The 27,393-nt window shown below is 44.3% G+C and overlaps 1 protein-coding gene across 2 annotated transcripts in view; it reads left to right on the top strand.

Annotated features, from left to right (window-relative positions):
* Positions 1–2,560: 2,560 nt before the first annotated feature.
* Positions 2,561–27,393, top strand: part of fam49bb (family with sequence similarity 49 member Bb) — a 28,399-nt gene continuing 3,566 nt past the window's right edge. Inside the window, exons 1-7 of one of the 2 annotated variants that reach the window (XM_076080154.1) lie at positions 2,561–2,694; positions 9,855–9,946; positions 18,686–18,768; positions 19,854–19,975; positions 20,469–20,574; positions 23,636–23,775; positions 25,208–25,285. In XM_076080154.1, the coding sequence (XP_075936269.1) occupies positions 18,696–18,768; positions 19,854–19,975; positions 20,469–20,574; positions 23,636–23,775; positions 25,208–25,285 (519 nt within the window). In that variant the 5' untranslated portion in view covers positions 2,561–2,694; positions 9,855–9,946; positions 18,686–18,695. Of the gene's footprint in view, positions 2,695–2,966; positions 3,103–9,854; positions 9,947–18,685; positions 18,769–19,853; positions 19,976–20,468; positions 20,575–23,635; positions 23,776–25,207; positions 25,286–27,393 lie in introns of those variants that run through there. The other variant, XM_076080155.1, reaches the window with a different exon arrangement.

Genomic DNA, 27,393 nt, shown 5'->3' on the forward strand with positions numbered 1-27,393 from the left:
TAGTCACTAATGATCTCAAATTACAACCAGGTGTGTCATTCAGTCTTTGAAGTAACGTCTCCGTAGAGAAATCCTGACTGGCCACACAGCATGAAGGGAAAAGAAATATATAGATATTAAATATGTAGAGGTGACTATAAAATAGGAAGACAAGGAGCTAAATATAGATCCCACCTTCACCCATTGTGCTAAACAGTCAAAAACCTACAGTTTAGGAGAAGATGCCTTCTAATAAATGTCTTACTTCATCTTCTTACAACTAATTACACATATGTAAATAAAATCCTTCTTTGAGGGAACAATTGTGGGTGAGTTCATAGTGAGATGGCAATAAAATGTACCAATGTTCACTAACTGTAAACTGGTGTATTTCTTTATTTGCAAAGGCCTATTTTCTCAAATGAAATATCTTTTTCCACATTCAAGGCTTTTGAAAACTTCAGTTCCACTCATCCAGTGGTTTGAAGTGACTCACTCTGGGGTCAACGTGGAGGGTCAGATGCCACATTAGCGCCCCCTACAGCCTCTTTAAGGTTTACATGAGCTTTCTGCTCAAGGACACTTCGGTAGAGGGAATACACGTTGGACATACAACCTGTTATTGTTGGAATGCTGTTAAGCATTCCAACTATTGTTCTTCAAATCTTTATACTTCTTCTTATTTTTATAATAATTATATTTCTTCCGTACGCTTTTTGAAACTCTTCTGCTCCTTCATATTTTAAGCTACAGAAACCGTTCAACTATCAAAATGTTCAGCTCTTTCAGCAGAGGGGTGCTATGACTTTTCATATTTCTAACCTTTAAACTTTATGAATTATTAAGCTTTTTGCAATTTTTTTTTGAATGGGTTTCTATGGAGAAAATGTTCAAATCCTCTTCAACTTTCAAATCCTTCTACTTCCTCATACTTTCAGCTACAGACACCATTTCAACTTTAAAATGTTGAGAAAACCCTGATCTATTGCCGCATTATTCAGCTTTTTGATATCTTTTATACTTTTTGAACTGCAGCAGTTTAACTTTTATGATTTTTTCACTCCTTTTCTGACTTTATAATGGGTGTGTATTGCGCAGCTTAGAGTGCGTGATGTCACCGCTAGAGTGAAGAGCAGCTTGAGATTCTTGTGAAAAAAACATTTGTCTTTTGCCACTGTGTCCACAATCTTCACTCTTCATGCATAATTTCTGGATGTAGAAGTAGCTAATCTTGTCCTTGTCGTAGACAAATGACTGTGGAATCCCACAGATTTACACATTTGGCACAGAAGCCTGTAATTGAGAGGAAAACCAACTTTCTGCTCCATAGAGACCAATGTTAAATTTTGCTTCAAAAACATCTTCCACAGAACACGGTACCCCATTTCTAAATCGCCAGTTCAGCCACATTTTTTACACTACAGATACAATTTTTACAGGATCTGTTCTTCAACTCATCCTTCCTCTCATTTATTAATATCGGAGCAATAGGAGCTACGGTTATGGGAGTTTTGAGGATTTGTTTGAGAGGTGTTTCCCTGTTTAATCTCCATGAAAAGGCTGCAAGGACACAGGTGTTTCTGATTAAGCTCATTAGTGATGTTGATAAACACACAGACTCACAGACACACACACTCCTCTCTCTCTCTCTCTCTGTGTATGTCTCTCTCCCTCTATCTCTGTATGTCTCTCTCTCTCTGTGTGTCTCTCATACAGTCATTCAGGTCTGACAGCTTTTTACAGGACTCCCCTCCCCCCACTCCATTTTAAAATAAAAGCCCCACAGAGTGAATTCTAACTGAAATGCTTGTGATGAAGCCTGACATTTAATAACCTCTGTATGTGTTTCATACTTTCTGATTCTGTCTCCTCCTCCTCTCTCCCCCACCCAGCCCCACCCTTTCAAAATAAAAGCCCTATGGATTAACTGTATTTAAACGTTAACTAGTACTTATTCTAATGCCAGTAATACTTCTACTACTAATAATACTTCTACTACAACTACAACTTCTAGTACTACTACAAATATCACTACTGTTGACATTTTTTAAGCCACAGAATTTTCATATTTGTAATCTTTAAATTCTTTGAAATATTAAGCTATTTGCAATTTTCTTTTGAATGGGATCTCTATGGAGAAAATCTTAAAATCCTGTTAACTTCTTCAACTTTCAAAGCCTTCTTCATACTTTCAGCTACATATGACTTCATATTTATAATCTTTCAACTTTTTGAATTATTAAGCTTTTTGCAATTTTTTTAAAAATTGGATATCTATTTTCAGCAATGTTTTTGAGATTCATTTCAGCTTTCAGCATTCCAACGCATTTTCAGCAGGAAATGCATTTTCTAGTTATACTTAAAAGGCTTCAAGCGGTTAAAAGTCCTAATCAAAACCGCTGTGAGAGATTTTTTACTAGGATATCTCAGTTGTAATCTGATGGAAGCAGACGTTGAAACATATCAACGGGTCACCTCTGAGCGGGCGGGTCTATCTTCAGTTAGAGTATGAAGGTGAACAACGCCCACCGCCGCGCTCAGAGGTGGAGCAAAACGAGCCCCCCTCTCGTTTGACGGCCACAGTGACGCTCAGCAACTAACCCGGAAACAGCGACCAGCAAATCGCTTTTCTTCTTCTTCTTTCAGTCCCCTACCGCTGGCTTTCTCGCGTGGTATCCAGACGTCGACTCCAGTGTTTTCTCCACGAGCATCAAGGTAAAAACAGAGGAAATATACTTCAAAATACCACTTTATGTCGCATTTTCTCTGTCTTCTCAACTAACCACCTTTGCTGCCCACCGGTTGCCATTCAGTCTGGCTTGTTTTGAGTGTTACATTAAAATTAGTTATGAATCATAAAACGTGTCCGGCGAAAATCCGACCCACGCATTGCAAAGTTACTATAAAATAGAAATACAGTGGTAGAGAATGTGTGTTTTGTGTTTTTAAGTTTCATCCCCGATGCTCCGTTAACTTCCCCTTTTCAGAACAACGGTCTGAAGGTGGACGTTAGGCTGCACCGATAGGTTTTCCCTTTATTTGACCAGAGACGGCGGCTGTTTACTAAGCTTTATCAGCTGTGTTTGACATCGACCACTCTGCAGAGACAGGTGATGTATTCAGGTATAAACTAGCCTCTGGCTCGGAGTAACACCGCTCTCTTTACATGCACCATCATGCACCATTAAATGAAGACATTAATGCACACACACACACTGACAGCTGGTTAGAGCTGGTTTGTCTTTAATGATTTTTATTCTGATCAATGCATGATAATAATAATTTAAAAAAATGTCACAGGTGTCTAAACTGTGGTCCTGGTTGTAGCAGAACCATAATGTAAAATGACTTCCTGAATTTAAACTCTTAAATTCAATAAAAGTACACAAGTACTATCGGATAATTTACTAAAGTAATGCAATATTGCTGCTTGTCTCATTTTAACAGTTGTGTATATACTGTTGGGTAGTTTAATGTACTATATAGTAATGAATCAGGTAGGTCATTTTTAAATCTGACGCTGCAAAATGCAAGTAAATAGATGTAGTGTCACAAAAAAAGCAATATTTCCCTCTTAAATGTAGTATAAAGTTGCATTAAATGGAAATATCCAAGAACTCGTACTTGAAATTGTACTTAGTCTGTGATCTGGGACCTACTAGAGTCCAATGTTTAAAAAAAAAAAAGTTTTCTCTTTGCATCAGTAGTCTGCACAAACCTACCCTAGCATGGAAGTGTTGTCTTTCCACCCAGTCTCTGCAAAGGTTGTGAAAGTGGAAGTGAAACGTCCCAGAAAGCCGGATTTGATGGTGTGTTAGGCAAGTGCAGCTCTGTTGTGGTTGTGATGCAACGTCTACATTAAATTAGTCTCAAAAGTCTCACGGTCCCCTCTTGGGCCCGTTTGGAGAGTTCAGACCGAGGTGTACTGGGACCTTTTACCTCTTAATGACACTAAAGAAAAATAAGCTGGACTGGCATGCATCTTTAGGAGGAGAGAAGACTCCTGGTGTTTTCCTGTTAGAGGTATGCTGCACTTTTACACATCAGGAAACCTTGATTTGTGAAAAGCTGCGTCTGTCTTGAGGAACCCAGGATTGCGGTGAGAGATAACATGCCTCCAGGTTATTTGAGTTGTCCCTCTTTTGCAATATGTCTTCCTTATATCTGCCGCTGCACATTTTGAAAGAAGGAAGTATCGCCTTTCTTTGTGTTCTTTAACGGATGGACATGCATGTCTGCTCTCATAGTTTCGAGTATGTGCAGACTTGCACATGTGCTCTGGAAAATCCAGGTAGGACTGCGAGACGTGGTGCGACTTGTCTCGTACTCTTTCTGCAGTGGTGTGAGGAGATGGGAGCATGATGGCTGTTAGTGCAACAAGCATGGGAATATGGCTCATTTGGCACAACGTATTCCCTCATGAATCCCCGTCTCATGCAGGTAGAGGCTTGAACCTTTTTGAAATTAAACATGTATTTGGATACTGCATCATTTGTCATGCAAAGCAAACATTAGAAGCCCTCCGGATTAGGAGAAGATTCTTTTTTTCATCCTTTACATGTCACTATTTAGTCATAATCTGTCTGTAATCTTGTCATAAAGCTTTTGACTCCCAGTCTTTTTCCTGCGTGAGGATGTTGTTGACAATTAGATAAGACTTTTGTCAATGCCTTACACCAATGTTTGCTTTATGGGTGCTTAAATAACAATCGGGGGCCGAGATGTGTTGAATCTGTTTAAAGCAGTCTCTCATTGTGCGAATGTAATGAACTCTGAGGAAGCTGTACAGTAGATGAGGGTAGCATGAGGCTGATAGCATGAGGGCGGAGTCACTGTAACAGTAATTCATGTAAATAATTTAGCGGTTTTCCAGGAGTCCTCCCAATGAGTGACCTTTTAAGGGCAAAGCTGCTCTGATGCTTTCATGCCACAGACTTGCAAAGAGATTTAACAGTTCTCTCATTAAGGAATATTCTTGACTTCGTTGGAATGTCACAGAGTCGCCAAGGGGTCCAGACACCCCCTCCCTTGAACACACCCAGCGTGGCTGAGCTGCCGGCTGCAGGTTGGGTTACTGCAGTTATTCTCGGTATGAGGTTCACTGTCGTCTCCTGCTGACAGTCCGACTATTTATTGTACTTCCGGCAGCAAGTGGATGCACTTATGCTAAAACATCTCGTGTAGTTGAGTCATTGTTGTAACGTCAACGATGATTGAACAACTTTATTCCTTTTCCCCTTTTTATTATGTGCTCATGTAGGTTGCAGCACTTGTGCAATGCAGCACAATCCACAGCAGTTTCAGGAGACGACCACAGACTCGAGCCAACACCTCTCTGACACGGGGCCCCGGCCAAAAACCACGTTTTCAGATATGGAAATCTGTCTGCGTCACATTGTTAGCGTTGTTGCGTCCACACACACTGCAGGCAGCACGCTAGGTCAGGTGCTGCTGTCTGAGCTTCATGCACAACAGAGCCGTATTGATCCCTTTCTGTGGCATTCTGCTGTTTGTTCACTTATTTGGATTAACATCCTCCAAGTGTTTTTAGCCCGGTCAGCGTTCTGCTCTTACGCCATCATCATGACTTGGAGATTTAATGGCGTAAGCATTGTTTCTTAAACGCTTAGTATTGTTGTTCATACATTTTTCTTGCAATACTTTGTTTGGTGGTGTGGAAATATTGCCATTTGACAATGAATACCTGAGTCAGCGTTTTCATGTACTTGTCTGTGCTATAGGAGTAATCTCGTTTGCCTCTTGACTGCACGCACACATTCCCTCTTCCATTGCTACTGCATGTCTGCTCTTGTTCATAAAGCAAATCATAGTTGAGATGATGACATGACGTGAGTCACTCGCTGGGAAAGGCTGACTGTGCCCCCCCAAGTAGGCCGGCCCGTTCCTTCACACGGCTGAATTATTAGAGAGCAGATATCAGAAACGACGTCTTGATTTAATTTGCAAGTCACCGTTTACCCTAAAAAGTTGTCCCTGGTGTTAATGACTGCATCAGCGTTTATTGACCCGATGAAGTGTCCCTGCGGTTGTGTCCACTAACAGATTTTGTTGGTTAACACACACGCTGACAGCCTTGCTGTTAAGCAGAGAAAGATGGTCTGGCAGTGGAGGTCCTAGCTGTGGTGGTTTGTGTTTGCAGCCTTTGGCGGTGGCAAGTCATATACTTTTGATGCATGTGTGTGTGAGTCAGTGTGTGTGAGTCAGTGTGTGCCAGTTTCTGATCTGCAGCGCTGGCTGTGCTGGTAGACTCGAGCATTCCTCTCAACGAATCTCACATCCGTCCTGTGATGTTGGCTTATCTGAAGCCCGAAGCATGCACATAATAAGAAGAAGAGAGAGAGTCTCTTTTAATTTTTTTCCTCCAACAGGATGCTTTCATTTGTTGCTTCCCATATACAGCAGCAGCAGCAGCATCGTCGGAGTGAATGTGGTACAAAAGCAAAGTGGACTTTGCATAGAAATTCTCAACATAATGCTATGCATAACCCACTCGAAAGGAAAACAAGCTGTCACTTTGTGTGCCCCCCCACCCCCACACCTTTCTCACACACACACACACACACACACACACACACACACACAGGAAACCCCCTCCAGGCTCAAATCAGAGAGAATATACAGTACAGATCAGAGATCAGGAGGTTTTCTCCTTTGACAGCAGTGAAGCAATTATTTGATTGTTCTCGCATCAAATCACAGAAACATGGTGGCGTGTTTTATTATAGTGTGTTAACCCAGGCAGGCATGAGATCCTCATGTCAGTGGACACACAGAGCAGGGTGTTTCCACAGATGGCAGATCAGCATGCTAGAAATTCAGCTTTTGCATGAAACTGTTGCTGCGCTGCCCCCGCACCAAACCGCCGTCTTCACGTGGTGTTATAACTGTAAAAAAACCGTGTCCTACTTTTTTTTTTTTTACTCAACTGCCTTTGCATTCATTAAATCATGTCTAAACTGTGGAATGGATGTATGAAAGCATGTAGTTACATGTATTATGATATTTATCATAGTCAAAGCTGTAGAAACCTGGACCAAAGGAGAAGAACATACCCACAAACACTCATTATTTTTATTTAAAATGTTATAACATCCCTTGCTCTGTAGTTGCCTGGCATGGTGTGACCCGTTTGTGAACCTGAGAGTCGTGAGCCCTCAACAAGTCGTCTGTTGTGACATTCAAGTTGGAGGATCTCCGTGTAACCGAACTGTGGAGGGTTTCTCTGAATGGTGAGGCTCGGCTGTGCTCCGTGGGTTCGATGGAGATCCATCCTCGGATCTCAGCTCACCGGTAGAGACAGGGGAGAGGGGGGGGGATACAAGTTGTCATGGCAACTTGAGTTTCAATGGAAGTTTCATTCGGTGGTGTTGAAACACAGCGAGCACTGATTTCTATCCCAGTGTCACTTGCTTCAGTCCGCCCCGTTTACACCACTGAGGTTCGCCTAAATAAACTGGTGATTGGGCGGTTTTCTGTACGTGTGTGTGTGTGAGACACATGCACCACATACAGTATGGATCCTATTGATTCTACGGTGCAGCCCACACACGGTGTGCAGCAGGCCCACACATGTTGGCCCACAGTTATTGACCCCTTCATGTGGCGGACTTAATTAAAACCAAACAGATGTACTCTGTATGTTGACGTATTGCTGCGACAAACTGAAGATGTGAGAGCACAGATTTTAACGCGTCTTTAATAGCAGCGTCGTTGAGATGTTGCACCCTCGTAAAACACTTCTTGTACACAAAAACATTAAAGTCCAGTTCTGGTATGTAGCTACCGGAATGACACTTATAAAACGGAGAAATAAGCCTTTGAAGCAGCAGGAAGGGAGCGTTCGGTTCAGAGAGAGCTGCACTGAGCAGTGTTTGTTTCATTGCCTCTGATCATGTGGGAATAAAGCAATATCCCACCAGTTGTGTTGGTAAACAAGAACATGCTGTGAGGAGTTTACTGAAGTTTTGTTGTGTGATTTTTAAGGATATTGAAATTCAGATCCACTACCTCCTCTCCTCCCATGACATGGTCCTTTTTTATTTAAATGACTAGTTTAAAGTCTTTGCTGAAGACAAAGAACTCGTCATGTGACGAGTGGATGCCTCGTTGCACGCAGTGCCACTTCAGTGTGATCTCATCGTGTGGGTCTTTTTCCCCACAGCGGCACCGAGGTGGATGACGGTGTTCCGATAAACAGAGAAGCCAGAAACCTGATGTTTGCCACAGCCGTGTTTAATAATTAAATAAAACCTTTGATTTAAGATCCCGGAGAGGAATTACTCACAGCGTTTTCCTCACTTTTTGTAGAGATGTGGAGCTAAAATAATCAGCATGTTAGCATCAGCGTTGAGCTCAAAGTGCAGCTCACAGAGCCGCTAACATGGCTGTAAGGTCTTGTTTGAATAAGCAAAAGCACCTCGTTAGGTATTCTTATTTTCTCTTCCTCCAATTGTGAATGTTTGTGTATGTTTAGACCACATTGTAAAAAGTGTTACTTTATCTGTCAAAGAAAAGAAACTATGAAATGCTGAAAAAAAAAACCCCCAAATTATAATCTTTCCATGAATGTCCAACCTTTTTCCACTACGGAAACAATCCCCTTATTTGTAATGCTCGTGACTCCATCATTCTGATAATCCTGCCCGTGTTTGTCGAGTTAATTTCCTGGAGAACCGCACCACGTCCTTTAGTTTCCTCTTGAAGTGCTAATGCACCGTAACCTCATGTGCTTATTCGAGGGAGGATTTGGCCTTATGTTGTGGCCCCCAGCTGTAGGCGTGATGCATAGCTGACTCCCATGATGCCCTGCCACAGATGTCACCCAGAATGTCCCCTGTGACATGTCAGCTGTAATAGATTTAGGAGCAAGTCGTGGTCAGTTTGCATGAAGGAAGCGCTCCGTCAGAACGAGTTATAAGAAGAGTATTTGATTGGCTCTTCTTATTCTTAGAATATAGTCTACTTCTCACTTTCTCCTCTTGAGTTTGCCCTTCTCACGGCGTCTTGTTTGCGTCCCCTATCGTCTCTTCCTCAGCTCTCGCTGTTCTTGTGGGTTTAAAGTTTCAGGCTTTGAAGTCAGATCACAATCGTGCGTGACCAACACCACTACTATGGCCGTGCATTTGTATGCAGCCCGGTGAAGGCAGCAGAGCCTTTGGTACTAACGGTCTCACAGTCTACTGAGCTTGTTCTCTCAATCAGGGCATGTGAGCGACTTGTAACAACGAGCTTGTGGCGCACAGAGACTGTGTCAAACTGAGCTGAGTCTTCGTCTAGATGTTTTTAGATAATAATGTTTCTTATACCTTCTCAAAATCTTAAACTTTCCTTGGATTAAAGGACGTAAACGTGAGCTGGATTTGAGTCATTGTGTTGTAGAGCTCTGACAGGAAGAAAAACCTGAAATGAATCAGAGGAAGTGTTGCACAATAGGAAGTGGTGTTTTTTTTTTTTTTTTTTTGTTTGTGCACCTATTTGTTCCATGTTTTATAAAAACTGCAATCAGCCCATGTTTCACAAGGAAGGTAGGACTCAAGAACAGCCCTGTTGTTGCATACTTCACATGATACCTGCAGTTCCCCTTTTTGTGTGATGTTACTGAGTCTCCCCCGAGTTTAAAAGGGAACCTACAATAAGATGCTCAAAAGGAAGCAGTCTGTCGGGTACTTTATACAAACGAGAGGAAAGGTTTTCAGTGGATTTGTGTGTTTTTAAGAATGAAGCATTTTGTCTCCATTTTTGCGTAATGATGTTTGACTTTTAACGGTTGCAAAAGACCCTGAAATGTGCTCTTTTTTTCCCCCTCCGGTCTAAGATTGTCATCCGTGTTTTGCTCCTGTTGACTCGTGTTTCAGAGGCTGACCTCTGGTGGAGGACTGTGACCCGGGGCCACCTGCCAGGCTGGGCTTCCCTGCTCCTGACCGACCGTCTCACAGCTCCACTGCTGGTAAGACCTTCGGTGTATTGAATGTCATTAAATGGTGAAAAATCGGAAGATATCTGATTTACAAAAAATGTGAACCCATCCTTTAGTTCCCCCTTCTAAGTCCATAAGATGCATGTCTGCATTATATTCACAGACTATTGTTTCATTCTCCACTCCAGACTACCATCTACACATGTGTATTTATATCCATTCAAGGACGTCACTCAGATCTGATCCTAATTTGAATCAAGGCAACGTTTGAAAGAGGTTGTTGAGAATAACGAGGTTAAATACCGTGCGTTACGCTACGTCTGCATTTCTCCTGTTGTTTCACACTAATCTGAGTCATAGTGCGCACTGAAGGACTTTGACTCAACTGCCGCTATTCATTCAGTAACCTTGCTTTCTTTCCACTGGTTGTGTTTTCCATGCAAGTGTGGGCTCAGCATAGGTAGGATGAAAAAAACACAGTTTATGGAATATCTAAATACAGTTTGCATGAATTGCACTCTAATTTTGCCGCTGTACGTTATGCACACAGCTCCTTCTGTATTCAGATTGACTAGAAAAATAGATACAGGTCACATTTTTAACTAGGACACTGTCGGCTTTAGTCTGAATGTAACACTGCATTGCTCTCTGTGGACATTGTGCCCCAGCTGACGTAGAGTCAAACCTCGGCAGAACTGCCCGTCCTGTGTCTCTTAAACTCCTTCAGTCTGAAGGGAAACAACGAAAAAATTCATCTTAAAACCTTTAAAAATCCCTTCAAGACAGTTTCTCGTCAGGTTGTTGTGTTGAGGAAAAAGACACTCGCTCCATGTTAATAAAATCAAGACTTTATTGTCACTCGTCTCCTGAAAAGAACTGCGGGAGTAGCTTTGGTCCACCGATACAGAGTAGACGTGTCATTATGTAAGAACGCCCGTGGTATACCTATTATAGTCTTAATGTAGCCCGCTGTGGGTGGATGTGTAATGCTTGCTCAGGAAATGAATTGCATTGTGGACCATAGAAAGGAGTTGAGTAATGTAGGTGCTCCCAGCTTCCTGTGTTTATGTAACTACAGGGCACAGGGTCACCGCTCGGCTCTGACGCGAGACCAAGCTCGAGCACATTTGACTTGTTTTCATTTAATAGTCGGTTACATTGTGGCGTTCGACGTTTAGTGGTTTTACTCTCATTACAGACGGTATATTTAAACAACGTGTAGTTTTTCTCCACATTTTTATTTGATGTTTCACATTAAAAGGATTGTTGTTGTTTTCTTTATTCACCTCCCATCATCCACCCCCCCCCCCCCCCCCCCTTGCTTGTCTAGTCATCCCTGTTGTATTTTCCTCCACGTCTCCTTGGAGATTGTTGCCATGACACACGTGGCTATCATTCTGAGCTCTGGTGCTGGAATGTTGTGCCGTTTTGACAGCTAAGCTTCAGGTGCATGTGTGTGTGTGTGTTAATGTGTGTATGTGTGTGTGAATGCCAAGCTGCCGTGTTGTCCTAGTAAGATGCAAATCTATTCACAAATATAGCCTGAATGGCTATTTCAGTTAGCACGCAGTCCACAGCCCCGTGGCGGTAGATGTGCTGCATTACAAATGGAGCTGAGTTTTGTGTGAATACACACAGGATGGATTAGGCACGCTAAGCCAGGGGGAGGTGTGGTACAGTAGCCTGAGGTGAAGCTTTTCTTGTCTCTCTCGTGGCTGTGATCATAACTGGGTCAATACTGCCCCCCGCTGGTGAAGCCTGGTACTGTTATACCTGTGCAGATGACGGCTTGTGCACAGAAAATATATATATATATTTTTTTTAGATTTATAGCTCTAGAATTAAGGATTTCCCCAACTCGCTCCCTTGTCTGTTATTTGTTACCATATCTGCCACTAAATACACCTCAAGAAGCAGTTTTGTTTTCGGCCTATTCACTCAATTTACCTATTTAGAAGGCCTGATAAGATGGTTTGGAAATATCAGTAGCTCCACTCATGACTCAGCATGTGGAAGATGATCCGGCCCCCCTCGACCTCACCCGCTGAGCAGGTAATTTGAGATGATGTGTCTTGAGTGGGTGTAATATGTAGAGTGGCTTGTTATATCAGCTAAAAGCTCCCGGCTTCTCCTCGGCCATCTATTATTTACGGCCCTGGAGGGCTGGCACTGTATTACTTCCTGCCCGGGTTCCCTTTAAGGAGCCCATCAGGCGGCTGTCATTCCTCTGCAGCGTTACAAAGCCTTAATCTCGGGCAGATTAGTATGAAACATGGCCATAACATTTAGTCTGCAGAGATGTCATGTTCGTTTTAATGTGTCTTTACCCTGAGATGGCTGCATGTGAACACTGGATGGTGCTCTTGCATCACGCAGAACCTGCCATGTGGCCTTGAGTAAGAAATACATTTCCTTTGCTGCTATTTTCTGCAAGTGACGGTTCTTTACACAAGACGTTTCACTGTAACCGCTGCCACTTGTCATTAGCATTTGTACGTTTCAGCAGAAGCTGGCATGTTGATGATAAAAAAACGGTTTTGGGAGTGGTCTTCCCCCCTCCTCTCAGTCCGTGTGTGTGCATAACTGTTTTCATCCTCCAGATGGCACTGCTCTCTTTGTGAATGAAGATTCTGGTACTCTTCAATGTGACTCTCATCACCCATCCAAAACCCTCCACTGGGCCCCACCCAAAATCCTGTTTGGGTAATACAGAGCAGGACAAAAACAAACATATTTTAAGGTGAAGCTTCACTGTGTTTCTTCACTTTTAAATCAGGCTTTAATTTGGGCTTGACACCTACTTACGTGAGGCATTGTGCCCCCTGAATGCTCATCCTTAAATATATATAGATGGATTTGGGGGATGCAGTGATGTCGGTGAGTCAGTCAGAAGGTCAGTCGTGTAATGATGGTATCGGGGCTGTTTTAGCAGAAGAATGGGAGATCTTTGTTTGAATGGGTTTAGGAGGAAGCTTCCCTGAGGGAGGTGCTGCTCAGACCAACGACAGTGAGTCAATACACCCCCCCCCCCCCCCCCCCCCCCCGCTTCATGATTCCCTAACACATCTTAGGAAGGAGTCAGAGGACTCTCAAGGGCAGGGTGGGGAGCCTTCTGAGCCAGATGTTTAGAGGATAAAAGTGGTAGATTTGGAGTTCCTAAAAACACCATGGACTGCTTTTTGCAGCTCTTTTCGATGCATCACAAGATATCTCAGGCTTCATTGGGACTAGAGCAGCGTCTTCACTCGAGATGATCGTATAAAGGCCCCTGTGGTGTCGGAGGAAAAGTCTACTCACTGTCTTTTTCTATTTCCCACATTTTGAATCCATTGATCTGAAATTAACATCAGTCCCGCCCGGGCTGTGTGTGTTTCGATGGTATAAACTGTCGTATTGCTGTGACTGAAGAGTGGCGCTAAGAGCCTCTTCACGGAGCTCCATTTCAATGGAGCCGGCGTTTTTTTTTTGTATTTTTTAGCTGACTCTTGTGTATGTGCCTGTTGCCATGGTTTCCCACTTTTTCATCAGGTGCCAATCCAAAGCGAGGTGCTAAGCTCGAGGATGAGGCGCTCCCCACTTTCATCCTCCTCCTGGACAAACTACCGGGTTCATGCGTGTTCATTGGTGCTGATTGGGTTCGTAGCGGAGGGAAAATATTTCTGGAGGAAGATGAGACGGCTGATGCAGGATGTCACCTCATGCATCGCCGTCGGTTGTAATGATTCAATTGTGCTGTAGAAGTTTGTTTTGCTAGAATCTGGGTGAAGGGGGGGGGGGGGGGGGGGGGGGGGGGCATTAGCTGATGTTTGCAACAATATGGAGGCGTGGCCACGAGGTAATCGAGTTCACCCCCGTAAACAAACAAATGGTAGACGCCCCCTTCTTTCCTCACCATGTGCCCCTTAAGCCATTTTTCGTCAGCTGGGGTAGGATTGGCGGGAGATAGTTGGGGGGGGGGGGGGGGGGGGATCAGGGGAACGCATGCCAGCCCCATTTGGGAAGTGCTCCCCCATTTTCTGCCTGTCGAATCGGGCCAGTGTCAGCGAGCTCCGGCGGGTCCAGGTCTGGCCGAGTGGGCTAATGCGATGTGGCGTGTCACCCGGGGAATGTAGGTCAAGTTTAAAGCTCTGCTGCAGTGTGACGCCTCTCAGTCCCTCCCCTTCACACACACACACACACACACACACACACACACACACACACAATAAAACTCAGCACACGTCCTCACCTACATTACTATTTCTTTTCATTTAGACAAAATGAGATATGTATTTTCCTTTCTAGACCCACATAGTCTCAGACATAAACACACATACACCCTGCTGACTCTTCCCCCATCCCCCCCCGTCTCCACACCCCAGGCAAGCTCTGTCTCAGCCTCTCCACGGTGGAGAGCATGTGACGCTCCGGTGTCTGCGCCCGGTTGGGGAGGGGAGGGCGTTGTTTTTCCATTTCATAGTAAAGCAGCAGGACACGTGGATCCTCATGCTGCAGCCGCGTAGTGGGATGTCAGCACTATCCCTCTCTTACATTAGTAAGCCATCAGCCCTCGAGCTGGGTTTTTTTTTTTTTTTTCTTTGCAGGACGTTGCCGCAGTGCTGGGTTTCAGCTGTGCCCTGCTTCTATGTGTGCTTATTAAAGGGCAGGCCCAGAGCTGGGAGACGTAAAAGGCAGTGCCATCCAGAGGTCAGGCTGCTGCATGGGCGTGGCACTGTTTTGATGTCTTCACCAAAACAGGCTTCAGCCTCTTTGCGTCATCTGCAATATGCAAATATTTGGGATGTTGATTTTAACTATAAATCCAAGATTTTGTTGTTTTTATTTTTTATTTATAGCAAAGTGACAAAATGTATCATCATATTCAGCTGCAATTAAAATGTAATACTTTCTTCATTATTATCAGCATTTATTTTTCTGACATTTTTTATATTTAAATAATGATATTAATGTGAATTTGCTGAGCTGCAGAAAACTCAATCAAATCACATTAAATCACTGAGTGCTCGGTTGTGGAATTTAATATTTCTCCATCGTCTCCACTCGACTTCACCCCCCCGACTAATCTGCTGTTTTTGGCGCATTACCTCATCTGTATTAATATATGCATGTACTTCCATGCCTACTACTACTGTACTCGTCCCTCACCCGGAGCTCGCCTCTCATTGGCTGCTGCAATGTTTTCAATAGCACCAAATTTTTTTTTTGGACTCCATGGATACAGTGAGCTGTTGGGTAGATCGGCTCAGCCAATAGGAGAGCTGCGCGGGCTCCTGCTTGTCAGATTCTGCCGCTGGCCTTAGAAGCAGCCCTCGCAGCGAGCACGCGATGGCTCAGTGGGGGGGTTCAAAACAACAACAAGGCTGTCGTCTGGCTCTCTGTGGTGCCCCGGACATGCCAGAACTACTTGGTAGTACTACAGCCACGAGGGAGGGGAGGGCTTCGATTCCTCAATCTCTCTCTGATGCAGTATCTGCGTACTATCAGCCAGCACTTCATCCTTTCACTTACTATGCTAAGCAAGCACTTATTCGGTCACCAACTCAAATTGTCATCTTTAAAGGGAGGTTCTCAGGATGACATTTGACTGGAAGAGTAGGGTATAAAAAGCTGTAAAATTTACAAGTTTAATCAGCTCTTTTCTCTGGTGCACTTGAAGATGCTGTGATGGACTTTGAAATGCAGCTATGCAAATCCCCCGTCCTTAAAATGACCTCGTTTTAAGCGGCACAGGCGCGCTGGGCCTACGAGGCTGCCAGTGTCCGCGCTGAAGCGTTGCCAGCCCGGCCGGCCGGCCTCAGTCTGTGAGCAGCACAAAGGTGGCGGTAGAGGACCAGAGGAGGCCTGGCGATGGTGGGCAGTGCCCACATCATCCGGCAGGGTGGGGTCAGTGACAGCTCTCATCCCTTCTGAGGCCGGATCAGGTGCTGCTTTCCGACAGATAGTGAGGCCACAGCGCTGGCACAGTCAGACATTCAGGTCACATTAGTGGAGTTAAAGTAGACGAGGCTGGACAAGGCAGGTGGGTCTTTGCAGGTGGTCACTGGGTCGAATGAGTGACTAACGGGAGTTACGGCGGCTTTCGAAGTAAATAAACGTAAAAACCCCCGAAAACTGATGCGAGTTAAATTGTAAATTTTACTGACCAAATATTTAATTCACAAGATTTATTGATAGACCACATAAAGACAAAAATAGAGCTGCATTTAACGGTTTAATTAGTCTCTCGGTTTATAAAATGTCCATCACAATTTCTGTCCAAGGTGGCATCTTTAAACGTCTTGTTTTGTCTGAACAACAGTCCCAAGATATCCACTTTACTGTCATATAAGACAAAGAAAAGCAGCAAATATTCACATTTAAGTGGGTGAAACCAGAGAATTTGGGGCCCTTTTGCTTAGAAAATGACTTGATGATTAATCAAACCTTTTAAAATAGGTGCAGATTAATCTTTTGCCCTTTAATTCATTGTCTCGGCTCTAGTCACAAGTGTGTCTTAGTTTCTTCAGTGTGTTGTGAGACAGAGTGAACCCGAGGAAGCATTAACATGTTAAAGGATTTGCTTGCCTCTCTAACATCTATTAATAGCCGCGCCGACTGAGTACCTGGTTACATGAAAGGTAATTTTATAAATTCGTTGTGTTGAAACTGGCCACGCTTCACTAATATTTCCTCTGTTAGTCAGGACATGACCCACTGTTTAAGATGCAAGACATGTCACCCCTCCACCCCTGATGGTGCATCTCATGCATTTTAAAACCACTCCGTCCAACCCTCTGCTCGTGACTGCTGAGTGTGTACTTTGCTCTGTCTCCCAGTATTACCTGTGTACACATGATTTACCCCGTCACCGCTCGCCTCTCACTCAGTCACTTTGGCTCTTCACCCGTCACTCATCTCGGATGACATCTGCCTGCCGAAGTTTAACCTCGGCGTTCATCCGCGTCGGCCCTCCTTCCGCCCCTCTCGGAGGACATCCTGTCCGTCTCTCCGCTCCGTCACCGAGGGTTAAATTCGGTCTCCGTTGACGGAGCCTGCCGCTGTTTTCTCTGCATACCACCACAGATCTCTGACTCTGTCATATGTCTGTTGATCGGCGCTCTGCTCTCTAGGAAGTGAGAGGACCACCGGCGCACTAGAGCTGAGGCTGCCACCTCTCGTCGCTCGCATCACAGCTGATGTGTACGCCGAGTACAGATGTGCCTCAGCGGGGCAGCTGTGGACGTGACAGTAAAGTCACAGCATGACTGCCGAAGCTTGAACACACCAATCAGCCTCTTCTTTAACCCGCAAGCCCCCTACAGCCACCGTCTCATTTACAACACCCGTGTAAACTATAGTGATAAAGCACTGTTGTTGGGCTAATTACGCAGCCATTATCAGCATAGGTCGACCTAAACAGTAATGAAATTTAAAGTTTTTTAAAAGTGTGAACGCTGGGGAGGGAGGAGTTACTTTGTTCATACAGCTGCTGTGTAGCGGAGGTTTGTTGGTTACTCATTTGTGGGTGAAAGTCCACAAGACTGCACAGTGTTGTTTCAAAGCAGTTCAGACTCTGCTTTGGTTCTTCTCCCTGCGTAATCTATCTATCGATTAGTTAATCAACATAGAGTTAAGTGTTTGGATGACCGATGAATTGCATTTGTCCAGAAGAGGCAAACACTGGCTGGTTTCAGTCTCTAGTATAAAGATTTGTCAGATGAAATGATTGAAGACGCCACTTTGAGCTTGGACATTTCTTTTCTGTTATTGATTTATTGGTTGATTTGTTTTCTAGTTGATAGTTTTGTCCACAAATTGTGAAAATAAAGAAGAGCGCAACATGGCATGTCTTTATATTCTTTGTTTCAGCTGACCAACAGTCTCGGACAGCAGAATAGTAATTTCACTCACATTTGTCAAAGAAAAGCAGCAAATTCTCACATTTGAAAGGTAGAAAGTTGAGAATATTTTGGCATTTTTGCTTGAAAAAAAGAATTGGATGGGTTACTCAATTATCTAAATAATATCTGATTGATTTCGTTGATATTTTCAGCTTTATAATCAATAATGTTCGGCAGTCGGACTCATTTTCCGAGACTGAAATGTTTTCCAACATGCCTCATGGAATGCATATGTTTATTATATTCTTCAGACTTCTGTACAGACTCACTGTGCTCTTTCAATACATTTAAGTTGCTGTACCACATGTGCCGTATGTGTTTATTTTACTAAAGCATATTCAATATCGATGTTATGTTTCAGCTGCTACGACAAAGACCCTGCTGCGTTGCAGTTTATTTCAATGCACACAAGGTCGAATTCACAAACTACAGACTTCATAAACGGGTCCTCTTAACGTTTCTGCATGACAACTTCCCTTTACAACCGTTTAATTGGATGTGTCCTGTTATGTGTTGTGTTGCTTCACGTGTAGATCTGATTGTGTGTGTGATTTCCCTGCGGGGGTTTGTGAAATGGATTACTTTTGCATACAACTGCCTGTAAATGCTCATGATTTCTGGGAAGAAACTTAACAAAGCAGAAAAACGTATCTCAGCTTTTCTATTTTTGGGGGCACTTTTTCTTGTGACATCTGGTTTGGCCTTGGCACAGGAAACGCACATGGGGGGGGGGCGCTGGTGTCTGTGAGCGGCGGGCACATCTGGGGCACCACTGGGTCCACACAGGCACCAGAGCAGTGGAGCGCAGCAGGAGCGAGGTGTCTCACCACCTGCTGCCTTCACTGCCGCATTCCTCCATTAACTGATCCGTCTCTCTCGTCCTCTGCAGGTATCGTAACATGGGGAACCTACTGAAAGTTTTGACTTGCACAGATCTGGAACAAGAGCCCAATTTTTTCCTGGACTTTGAAAGTGAGTCTTTTTCAAGTACTTGCTCCCTCCTCCTGATATCGATCACATGAATATCTTACCATAACATTATCAACTCTTAAGTCTTTTCACCCGCACTTATCTTTTAACGCTATGTTCTTCCCAGCGGCAAGAGAATCGAATCTACCACTAGAGCTTCTGCACTTTCCATCAACCTGCCTCTTCCATGTTGGGATTTGTGCAGAATATCAATCAGGGCAGAGTTGCAGCAGAGCCCCCTCCTCAAATATAAAGCACTGAAGTTCAGCTGCTGCATAGCCTAAGGCCACTCAACACGGCTTGATCCTGCACTGAAGTGTTCTCACACTTGGCAAACCCAGAGACTCAGTCATACCTTTTGAGAAAACAATGCCTCAAACAGCTCGCGCTGTTTCTAGGTGATTTTTGTATGAAAAGAACATTGCAATTAAAAAGCAACACTCAATATTGTAAAGTTTTCTCTAAATTTACCACAGTCTCAGCATTTTATTTGCATTTTCAGAATGCTGTTACACCCTGAAATCACACCTCAGGGAGGCTCACATCAAATATATATATGATGATTATTAAATGAACAATTCATGATAAATTACAATGCAAAATAATAAAGATACCACATGAAGTAAAAGGACTAGACGGCTGTCGATATGAGTTTTGTTTTAGATTCTTCTTCTGCAGGCCAGCAGGAGTTTACAGTCATCACACTTGGCAACGTGTTCTTGCTTCAGGTGGTGGGAAAGGTTCATCGTGTTCTTCGTTGGCACATCTCTAACCAAAATATAAAATAAAAAAAAGTGAACCTTCTCTACACCCAGAGTTGTTGTGCAGAGAGAGAGCATAGCTCTTTTTTTCATTTGTCTTCTCTTATCTTGCTCCATTTTCTTCCTCTCAGCTGGGAAAGTGGGTGGCGTCAAAACTAAACGCTGGAAAGATTATTTCATTTTTGCATAATTAAAAGTTGCCTATTAGACATTCTATTATATCAGAGGCTTTGCAAGAGTTCCTAGAGCTACTTTTTGCTGTATTATTGAGCCCAGTGTGAATATGGATTTAGTTCCTGTCACATTCGCCCTGTTGTCCTTTTGCAGATGCCCAGCCCACAGACGCAGAGCGAGAAGTGTGGGAGCAGGTCGACGTGGTGCTGAAGGACGCTAAGGGGATCCTGGACGAGCTGCAGGCGTACAAAGGAGCGGGGCAGGAGATCAGAGAGGTACACCTGATGCAAATATCCACCTCCGACCGACGGGATGCTGCTTTAGGTTTTATTTAGAGTTACTATTTTTATCAGTAATTTCTTCTTTTTCAGAGTGAACATTTGTTTCCAACTTCTTTATCTGAAAAAGACGTCTCTTTTGAAAAGAGCACTCATATATGGACAGTTAAACAACAATACAGCAGAACCAAAGATGTCATTTGTTTTATTGCTCATCATAACTGGCGCCTACATTACCCACAATGCAACTCAACTGCAGACAATTCGGTCTGAGATTTAGGTGTCGTATGCTTGTAGCGGCTAATGTGGCCTTGAACCACTCTCCTCAAGAGATATGAGGTCGAAGAAACTCTCTAACTCCACACCCCCCCAGATGTTTTTAAACTTCAATCTTGTAGTTTTCAAATTTCCCAGACTTTGTGTTGCTCCTTCCGGAGCCACAAAAGGTTTCATACAACTTTTTCCCACATTTTTGTGTTTGTATTTCCAGGCGATCCAGAATCCAAGCAATGAGGCGTTACAGGAGCAGGCGTGGGCGGCCGTGGTTCCCCTGGTGGGGAGACTGAAGAAGTTCTATCAGTTCTCCCAGAGATTAGGTACGAGTCTGTCTCTTCTGCGCCTAAAGGGAACCTTTGTTATGTAGGACGGTTTCAAGTGGAACAAGCTCGGGTGTCCTGTGAGGATTTTCCTCAAACAGAAGCAACGTCATGTGTGACGCGAGATCCAAATGTGCAATAACTGCAGCTGTCAACTGTTTTACTGCAGTTTATCATTTTAAGCACAAAGTGCCAGACGTGAAAAACAAAAAAAGGACGAAAGCAGACGTCCTATATGTAGAAGGTCTTTTCAAAGTGGTGCCACACAGGCACAACCTCCATACATGACCTTAATTGTTTGCATGTGCATCTGCAATATTGACTGCTGAGCTGCAAAAGTCAACAGACATGCAACACACACACATAATGCACTCCATCCTTATATAAACATGCTTTGAAAACCCCCAGTCGTGCATTTCTCAACATGCTGCTTGCGCTGCACTGTGCACTGACCTCTGTAGGAGGGGGCTATAGGTTGTTTAATTAGCATGGATACAGGGGGGATGGGGGGGGGGGAGTAGGCTTACTGCTCCCTGATCTTCTTATGACCCTAGGGCGGTGGGGGATGGAGGAGCAGGGCAGCCTGCCATGCCTTGACGCCCTCAACCCCGTAAACCCAGTGGCGGTGGAGAAGGTAGTCACTGGGAGCAGTGGGCGGCAGAAGCCCGGCGATGGCTGTTATGTAACGCCACCTTCAGCCTCGGCTGCTGCTCTATTTTGCTGCCTTGACTTTAGGCTTCGGGGGGCCATGATGGGCGTCCGCAGCCGGCTGACGGGCTTACATGCATGAAGCTGAGAGTCCTGGTGGGTCTGCAGAGCACCACTACCAAGCATGGAAGACGTTATGGAGGGAATATTATGCAATTGGCTTTGCATTTGAATTGAACAGACAGATTTATCCTGCTCCAACTACTAGTTTGCTGACAGAAAAGCATTCATTTTCTGGCTATATTCCTCCCTCGAATCCAAGGTGAAATCCTAATATTGCGTATTTTGTCTAACCAATAGTAATAAACCCAAAATATTCACTTTACAGGAATATGAAACAGGGAAAAGCAGCAAAATGATCACATTTTAGAAGCTGAAACATGTCGACATTGCAGCAATGACATTTTTGCATAACTAGTCGGTTATATAAGGGACAGTTTTCTCGCTCCATCTCTTTCTTGCATGGACAACATTGTTGAATGAACAATATACATTTTCCAGCTGCAGCCCTACAGTTGATGATCAAGATTAAAGTTGTTGTTTTTTCACTGTTATTGACTGAAACTGATCTGATTTAGAGTCAGTCTGGTCCGTCAGACATTGTCGACCAGACTAAAGTCCCGCCATGCTCTGACCCTCCCCTCTCGGCGAGCAAAGCGCCTACATGCCCGCATTCTGCTCGCCTGCTCTGCCGTGACCTGATGAGATCAGACATCTCCCCCCCTGTCCCGCCCCGCCCCGCCCCTCGCCGACTTCCCGACATACTAGAGTGGCTCGTTTCTGAAGGGCTGAAAGCAGCTCCATCTTAACTTCTGTTTTGACTGGGACGTAGAGGGGCGGGGGTTAAAAGAAACTGCACCACTAAGGCCATTTTTAATCAGCCGCTTCACTGCAAACGCTGGCCCCAGCAGATGGGAGTCGTTACTGGATGGCAAACGTGCTCAATTTACTGCACTGCACTGCCAGCGGTCTGTCCGTCTCCTCCAAGTCCCCTCACGATTATCTCAAGTAGACCGCGCTCTGACTCTGCCCTTTACTAGGTTATGTTGACATGCTCATCGTCTTATGTAATCAACAAGAATTATAAAGTACACTTTGGATAATTTGGTTCCACGCAGGCTCATTGCGTCAGACGTCGAGCTCGTCTGGGTTATGTCATTATCGAAGCCTCTCTACAGCGTCTAGACTGAATTCTGAACACCGTCTGAATCTATAAATAAACATTCCCTCTGGGTTTTCTATTATTTTCTTCTTCTTTTCTTTTACGTGAAAAAGACATGTTTGTATGAGGATATTACTTGTGTGGAAGTTCTGACTTAATCTTTTCCTCATTTCCCTGCCGGTGCTCCTCATGCACGCTTCATTATCGGTCTGTGGGTATGCTACGTCGAGGCACGGCACAGGCTTTCTGTTTACTTATTGTCAAAACAATGAATGTAATCCTGCTTGAGTGAAATCTCGTTCACCCACTGCCGCCCCCCCCCCCCCCCCCCCCCATTTCGTGGCAATGAGATAATTAGTCCCATGTCTCATCTGCATCTGAGCAGGAAAGCCTCTCGCCCCCCCTCTCAGACTGGCACTGGGCCCTGGGCAGTTTGGACACCACCGCTGCCCCATTATCTGTCTCCATCCTAATCAGGCTGCTTCAGCTGGCGCACGCAGTACACCGATCACACATCTAACTGTGTTATGATCCACTGTAGGAGCTGTGCTTTGGCCTCGTCCATCGTACACGTAGAAAAAGGATCTCTCTGTTGCTCCTCCTCACTTTTTCTTTATCGGAATCAAGGGTTTGAAGCCCACATTTATGATTTTGGGCTAAATAGATAATACTTACTTTATATGTTTATATAGATACACAGCAGACCTGGATTTAAAGCAGTTAAACTTTAGGATAGGAGCACTTTGGGACGACTTCTATTTTAACTGTCCAACACACTGACTACAATATTGACAGATGACCATTTTGACCATGAAATGGATAAAAAATGCATTACATGACATGTTATATAAGTTGTTTTCTTCAAGCCATTTTCTTGTTCCAGCCTTCCAGTTGTGGTATTTTGCTGCTATAAATCAATGATGAAGTGCAGTATTTCCTCTTTCCTTTCCTTGGACCCTTTGCATGTAGAGCTGATACTTCAGCTTTTAGCCGGGTGCTTGAACGAAAAAATATCATCATTCACTCACTGATGACCTGGAAGACTTTAACACACATCAGCCAGGTTTAAGGTTCATCAGGGTCCTTAGAGAATGAACCATATATATCTTTCACAAAAATGCTGATGTTTCTGTGGCCGCCCTGACAGCACCGATCTCTGACAACACCGATCTCTCTCTCGTTGGTTCACAGAGGCGGCGCTGCACAGCCTGCTGAGAGCCCTGACCAGCGAGACTTACGACGACCCCACTCAGCACCTGGAGCGGGAGCAGGCGCTGGCCAAGCAGTTCGCGGAGATCCTGCACTTCACACTGCGCTTTGATGAGCTTAAAGTACGACCATCTCTCTCTCAGACATATCCCAAGTCTCTCTTTCTCCTTTTTAAACCCCAAATCACCTTTTAGATGTTGATATGAACTCTGTACTTTTCTCCTGTGATACAAACCAGACCTCTTAGTCGGACTGCAAGCTGCTGATGCCCTCGGAATTGATTTTAGCTCTGCAATTTTAAACTGCAGCCAGTGAGCGAGTGATTAGCATTTTATTAGAATGCTAATACTGCTCTGCTGTTTATAATACGGTGGACGTCAGTGAAATGGCTAATAAGGCTTATAGCGGGGAAAGAGGTCTGCGAATTGTTGTTGTCCTGAGTCGAGTTCTGCATAATGTAGCAGGTTTCTTAGAAATGCTGGAGGGAGGGAACTTGAAGAACCCCGAAAACACCAGGAATGAAGTGCGGGTGACGGTCGAATGCCCATTGTCAAAAACATAATTGTGTGAGCACTCATCTGGTTAGACAGTGGCTGAACTGGTTCCCTTTCACCCTCGCTCTTCAGATAGGAAAACTTAAAAAAAACACGCCCCGACACCCCCAGGCGATTTGCTCCGATGTCCCAATTAGTGCCCACTACTCAGGCTGGCAAGATAAAAACATGAAGGTAGGGGGTGCAAGGTGGCATGCCAGGCCTATTCATCAATCTTTCACACCCATACACGGGCTTCTGACCTAGTTAAAGTGTCTGTGCGGCGTGCGGCCCCTCCCTGACGAAGAAGCCTGTCTCTCCCGGTGCACACAGTGGACACAGACTGAGTACCAGTCTATTGTAGCGGGATTAGCCTGCTGCCAGTGCAGCTTTGAATGTGACAGGCTCATACAGGAATGAGGATAATTAACCACATGATGAGCTCTCACTGGTGGTGACGTGTGAAAGAAGCTCTCTGGTTGGCCGGCTTCTGTTCGAGGGCCAGTTTGGCTTGGCGGTGAAACCAGAGCATTCATATTTTTGTAGTTAACTGACTCCTGCAATTTTCCTCTGAGGCTGTAACTTTAAATAACATCAGATAGCAGGCCTACATTCGTCCCCTCCGTAATGAGACCATTTATACCTTTTTGTCAGCTTCATAATTGTTGACCCGCTTGTCACAAACTATAAGGATGCACAGCCCGACTGCAGCAGCAAAATAACCAAATTGTTCCTGACAGGATGAGTGGGGATGTGGATGTAAAAGGGGGATGAGTGTCAGAGGATTCAAATCCAGTTCAGCAAATAAAACTGTAATTGTATCCGTGTCCCTTTCATGGGATTTCCCCCCCCCTAAAGCTACGTTTCTGCCTTGTTGGCTAAAGCATTCTGTCACAGCGATGGAAGTGTTTGATCCAGAAGTGAATGTCCTGCTGCAGGCGGTGCCACCCACAGACATGGAGAGAAACTCCGTCTCTCTATTAAGATGCTTTTCTGTTTTGTTTTGTCTGTTTTATTGCAGATGACAAATCCTGCCATTCAGAATGACTTCAGCTACTATAGGAGAACCCTGAGCCGAATGCGGATCAACAACGTACCGGTGAGCGCATTACGTCCTCCTCATCTCTGGGCGACTATAATCGATGTTTGTGTAACAACGGATCATTGGATTGACGACTTGCATGTGACAGGAGTTGCTTTCAGCGATAAACCTACAAATTGACAGAATTATCACCCAACTTTCATCATTTTTACGTCTCTCTGCAGTTGATCAATGTGCAGTATGTTTGCAAAGGAACACGGCTAAATGTGATAAACAGCGGTAGCATTTACGTCGGCTATCATTAGATTCCGCAGAGATGACCGAGTTTATTTTAATAGAATAATGTATAATAAATAGTGCATTTCAGTGTTCAAGCAGTCTGTCATTTCGTATTCCTTTTAATGTTTCCATGTCCTGATCCAATGCATAAATGTGCGTCATCGTGGGTCGTCTGTACTCAGACCTGGTATTGATTGAAGCCATCGGTTCTCATTAGAATCCCAGCTCGGTTCAGAATGCAGGAGTGATGAAGGAAGTTTGCAGACTGTTAGAGCCCCCAGGAGTCAGGAGGAGTGAGGCAGGGAGCGTCTCGCAACAGGAAGTCGGAGCCCCCGCGGGGAGTTTGAAGCACAAAGTGTTGGGCAGCGGCGCGTGGCGCCAGTAACTGATCCCAAATCAGTGGCGTGGCCCAAACCCTCTAGAGATGAAACGCCTAACTCCAGGTCAATACAGTAGATGAAACCCAAGACAATAAAACCCCCAACAGTCCTCGGTGTTTCAGATTCATGCATTCAAATTGAGAATGTTGTTACTACCAATGCATGTAGCGCTGGTAATGCAAGATGACATCACCAAAGCCGTCAGTGAGTTCATGTTTATAGCTCGACATCTATAAGGTCTGACCTAAAAGGCAAATTAGCGACCCCCTCAGTTAATGTATTATTTGTGTTTTTAAGTGCCATAAAACTGAAGCAGCTCACTCGAATTTCATGTGAAAGCTATTGTCAGTAATAAATACAGGGAACATCCAACACTTAAATAGTATCAAGGACACAGCCACTCTCCTCGTGCATGCTGCACTTCAGAAATACCTCTTCATTCAGCAGCTCCAGAGACATTTGAAAGGTACTTTAATGCAGGAATTGGTGAGATTTCAGTGTTTCTGTCTGTGCCGAATGAACGGCTCTTAGTTTTGACCGTCTGACGGGAGGTTTCGTTCTCCAAACCAGAGTGTGCCATTAGGCAAATGGGCCCAGACGAGTCGTCGTTAGGACCCGTCACTGCTGAGAGAGGCTCAGGCTGCCGTCCTCTCCTCACACAGTCGCCGCTCAGACGACTGAATCGTTCAGACATCTGAGATGAAACACATCTGTCCCCGCGGTAACGAAGTCTTTGCGCTCGCATGTCATCATTTGTTGAAACATAAATTGGTTTGAAATTTTTGGGGGGGATTATTCATATTCTGTCAGTGTTCTCACGGAGAGAAAAAAAAAAAAAGGCAGGAAATCTTATCTTATTATTTAAATATGCAGACACATTTAGAACGGGCTGTTCAAGAGACACCTTGTTCTTTGTAACCCGCCAGGTGTTTTCAATGTCTCGCTCGGTCTGAAACTATAAAGCAGCAGGATCTGTTAGTCAGCTGGGAAACCAGGAGGAGCAGCAGCAGGCCTCGCTGATGCAGTTTATGTCAGTGTTTCTCAGTTATGATTTTATTTAATTAAATTCCTTTTAATGTGCGATCTATCGGAGCTGCATGACAACGACGAGCGGGACGCCAGACAAAACAGCCAATATTTCCAGATGTTTCATGCTTCCTTAAGAGGTTTCAAATAAGATTAGCTCATTATGTATTTTAATAACGAAACAACAGACTGTGAGAAGCCTGGTTTCTATATATCTGTACAGATTGATCAAGGGCCCACTTTCACTACAATAGTTGTTGTAAATAAATCGAATGCCAATTCCCTCTTATGCTTCTCACAAAGCCTGTCCTTCAGCTCATCAGGATGGATGTTTTTAATGGCGTTTTTTCACGTGTGTATTTGGAGTCGGACACAAGAGTCCTCTGACGTCTCTGTTCTGTAGCTGACCCTGACCTTTGACCTGAGGAGATGCAAGAAAGAAAGGAGTTTGACTGTAATTGTCTTTTTAATGAGTTTCAG

This window comes from Anarhichas minor, unplaced genomic scaffold, assembly GCF_050575085.1.
Source record: "Anarhichas minor isolate MPS153535 unplaced genomic scaffold, ASM5057508v1 ptg000074l, whole genome shotgun sequence".
NCBI lineage: Eukaryota > Metazoa > Chordata > Actinopteri > Perciformes > Anarhichadidae > Anarhichas > Anarhichas minor.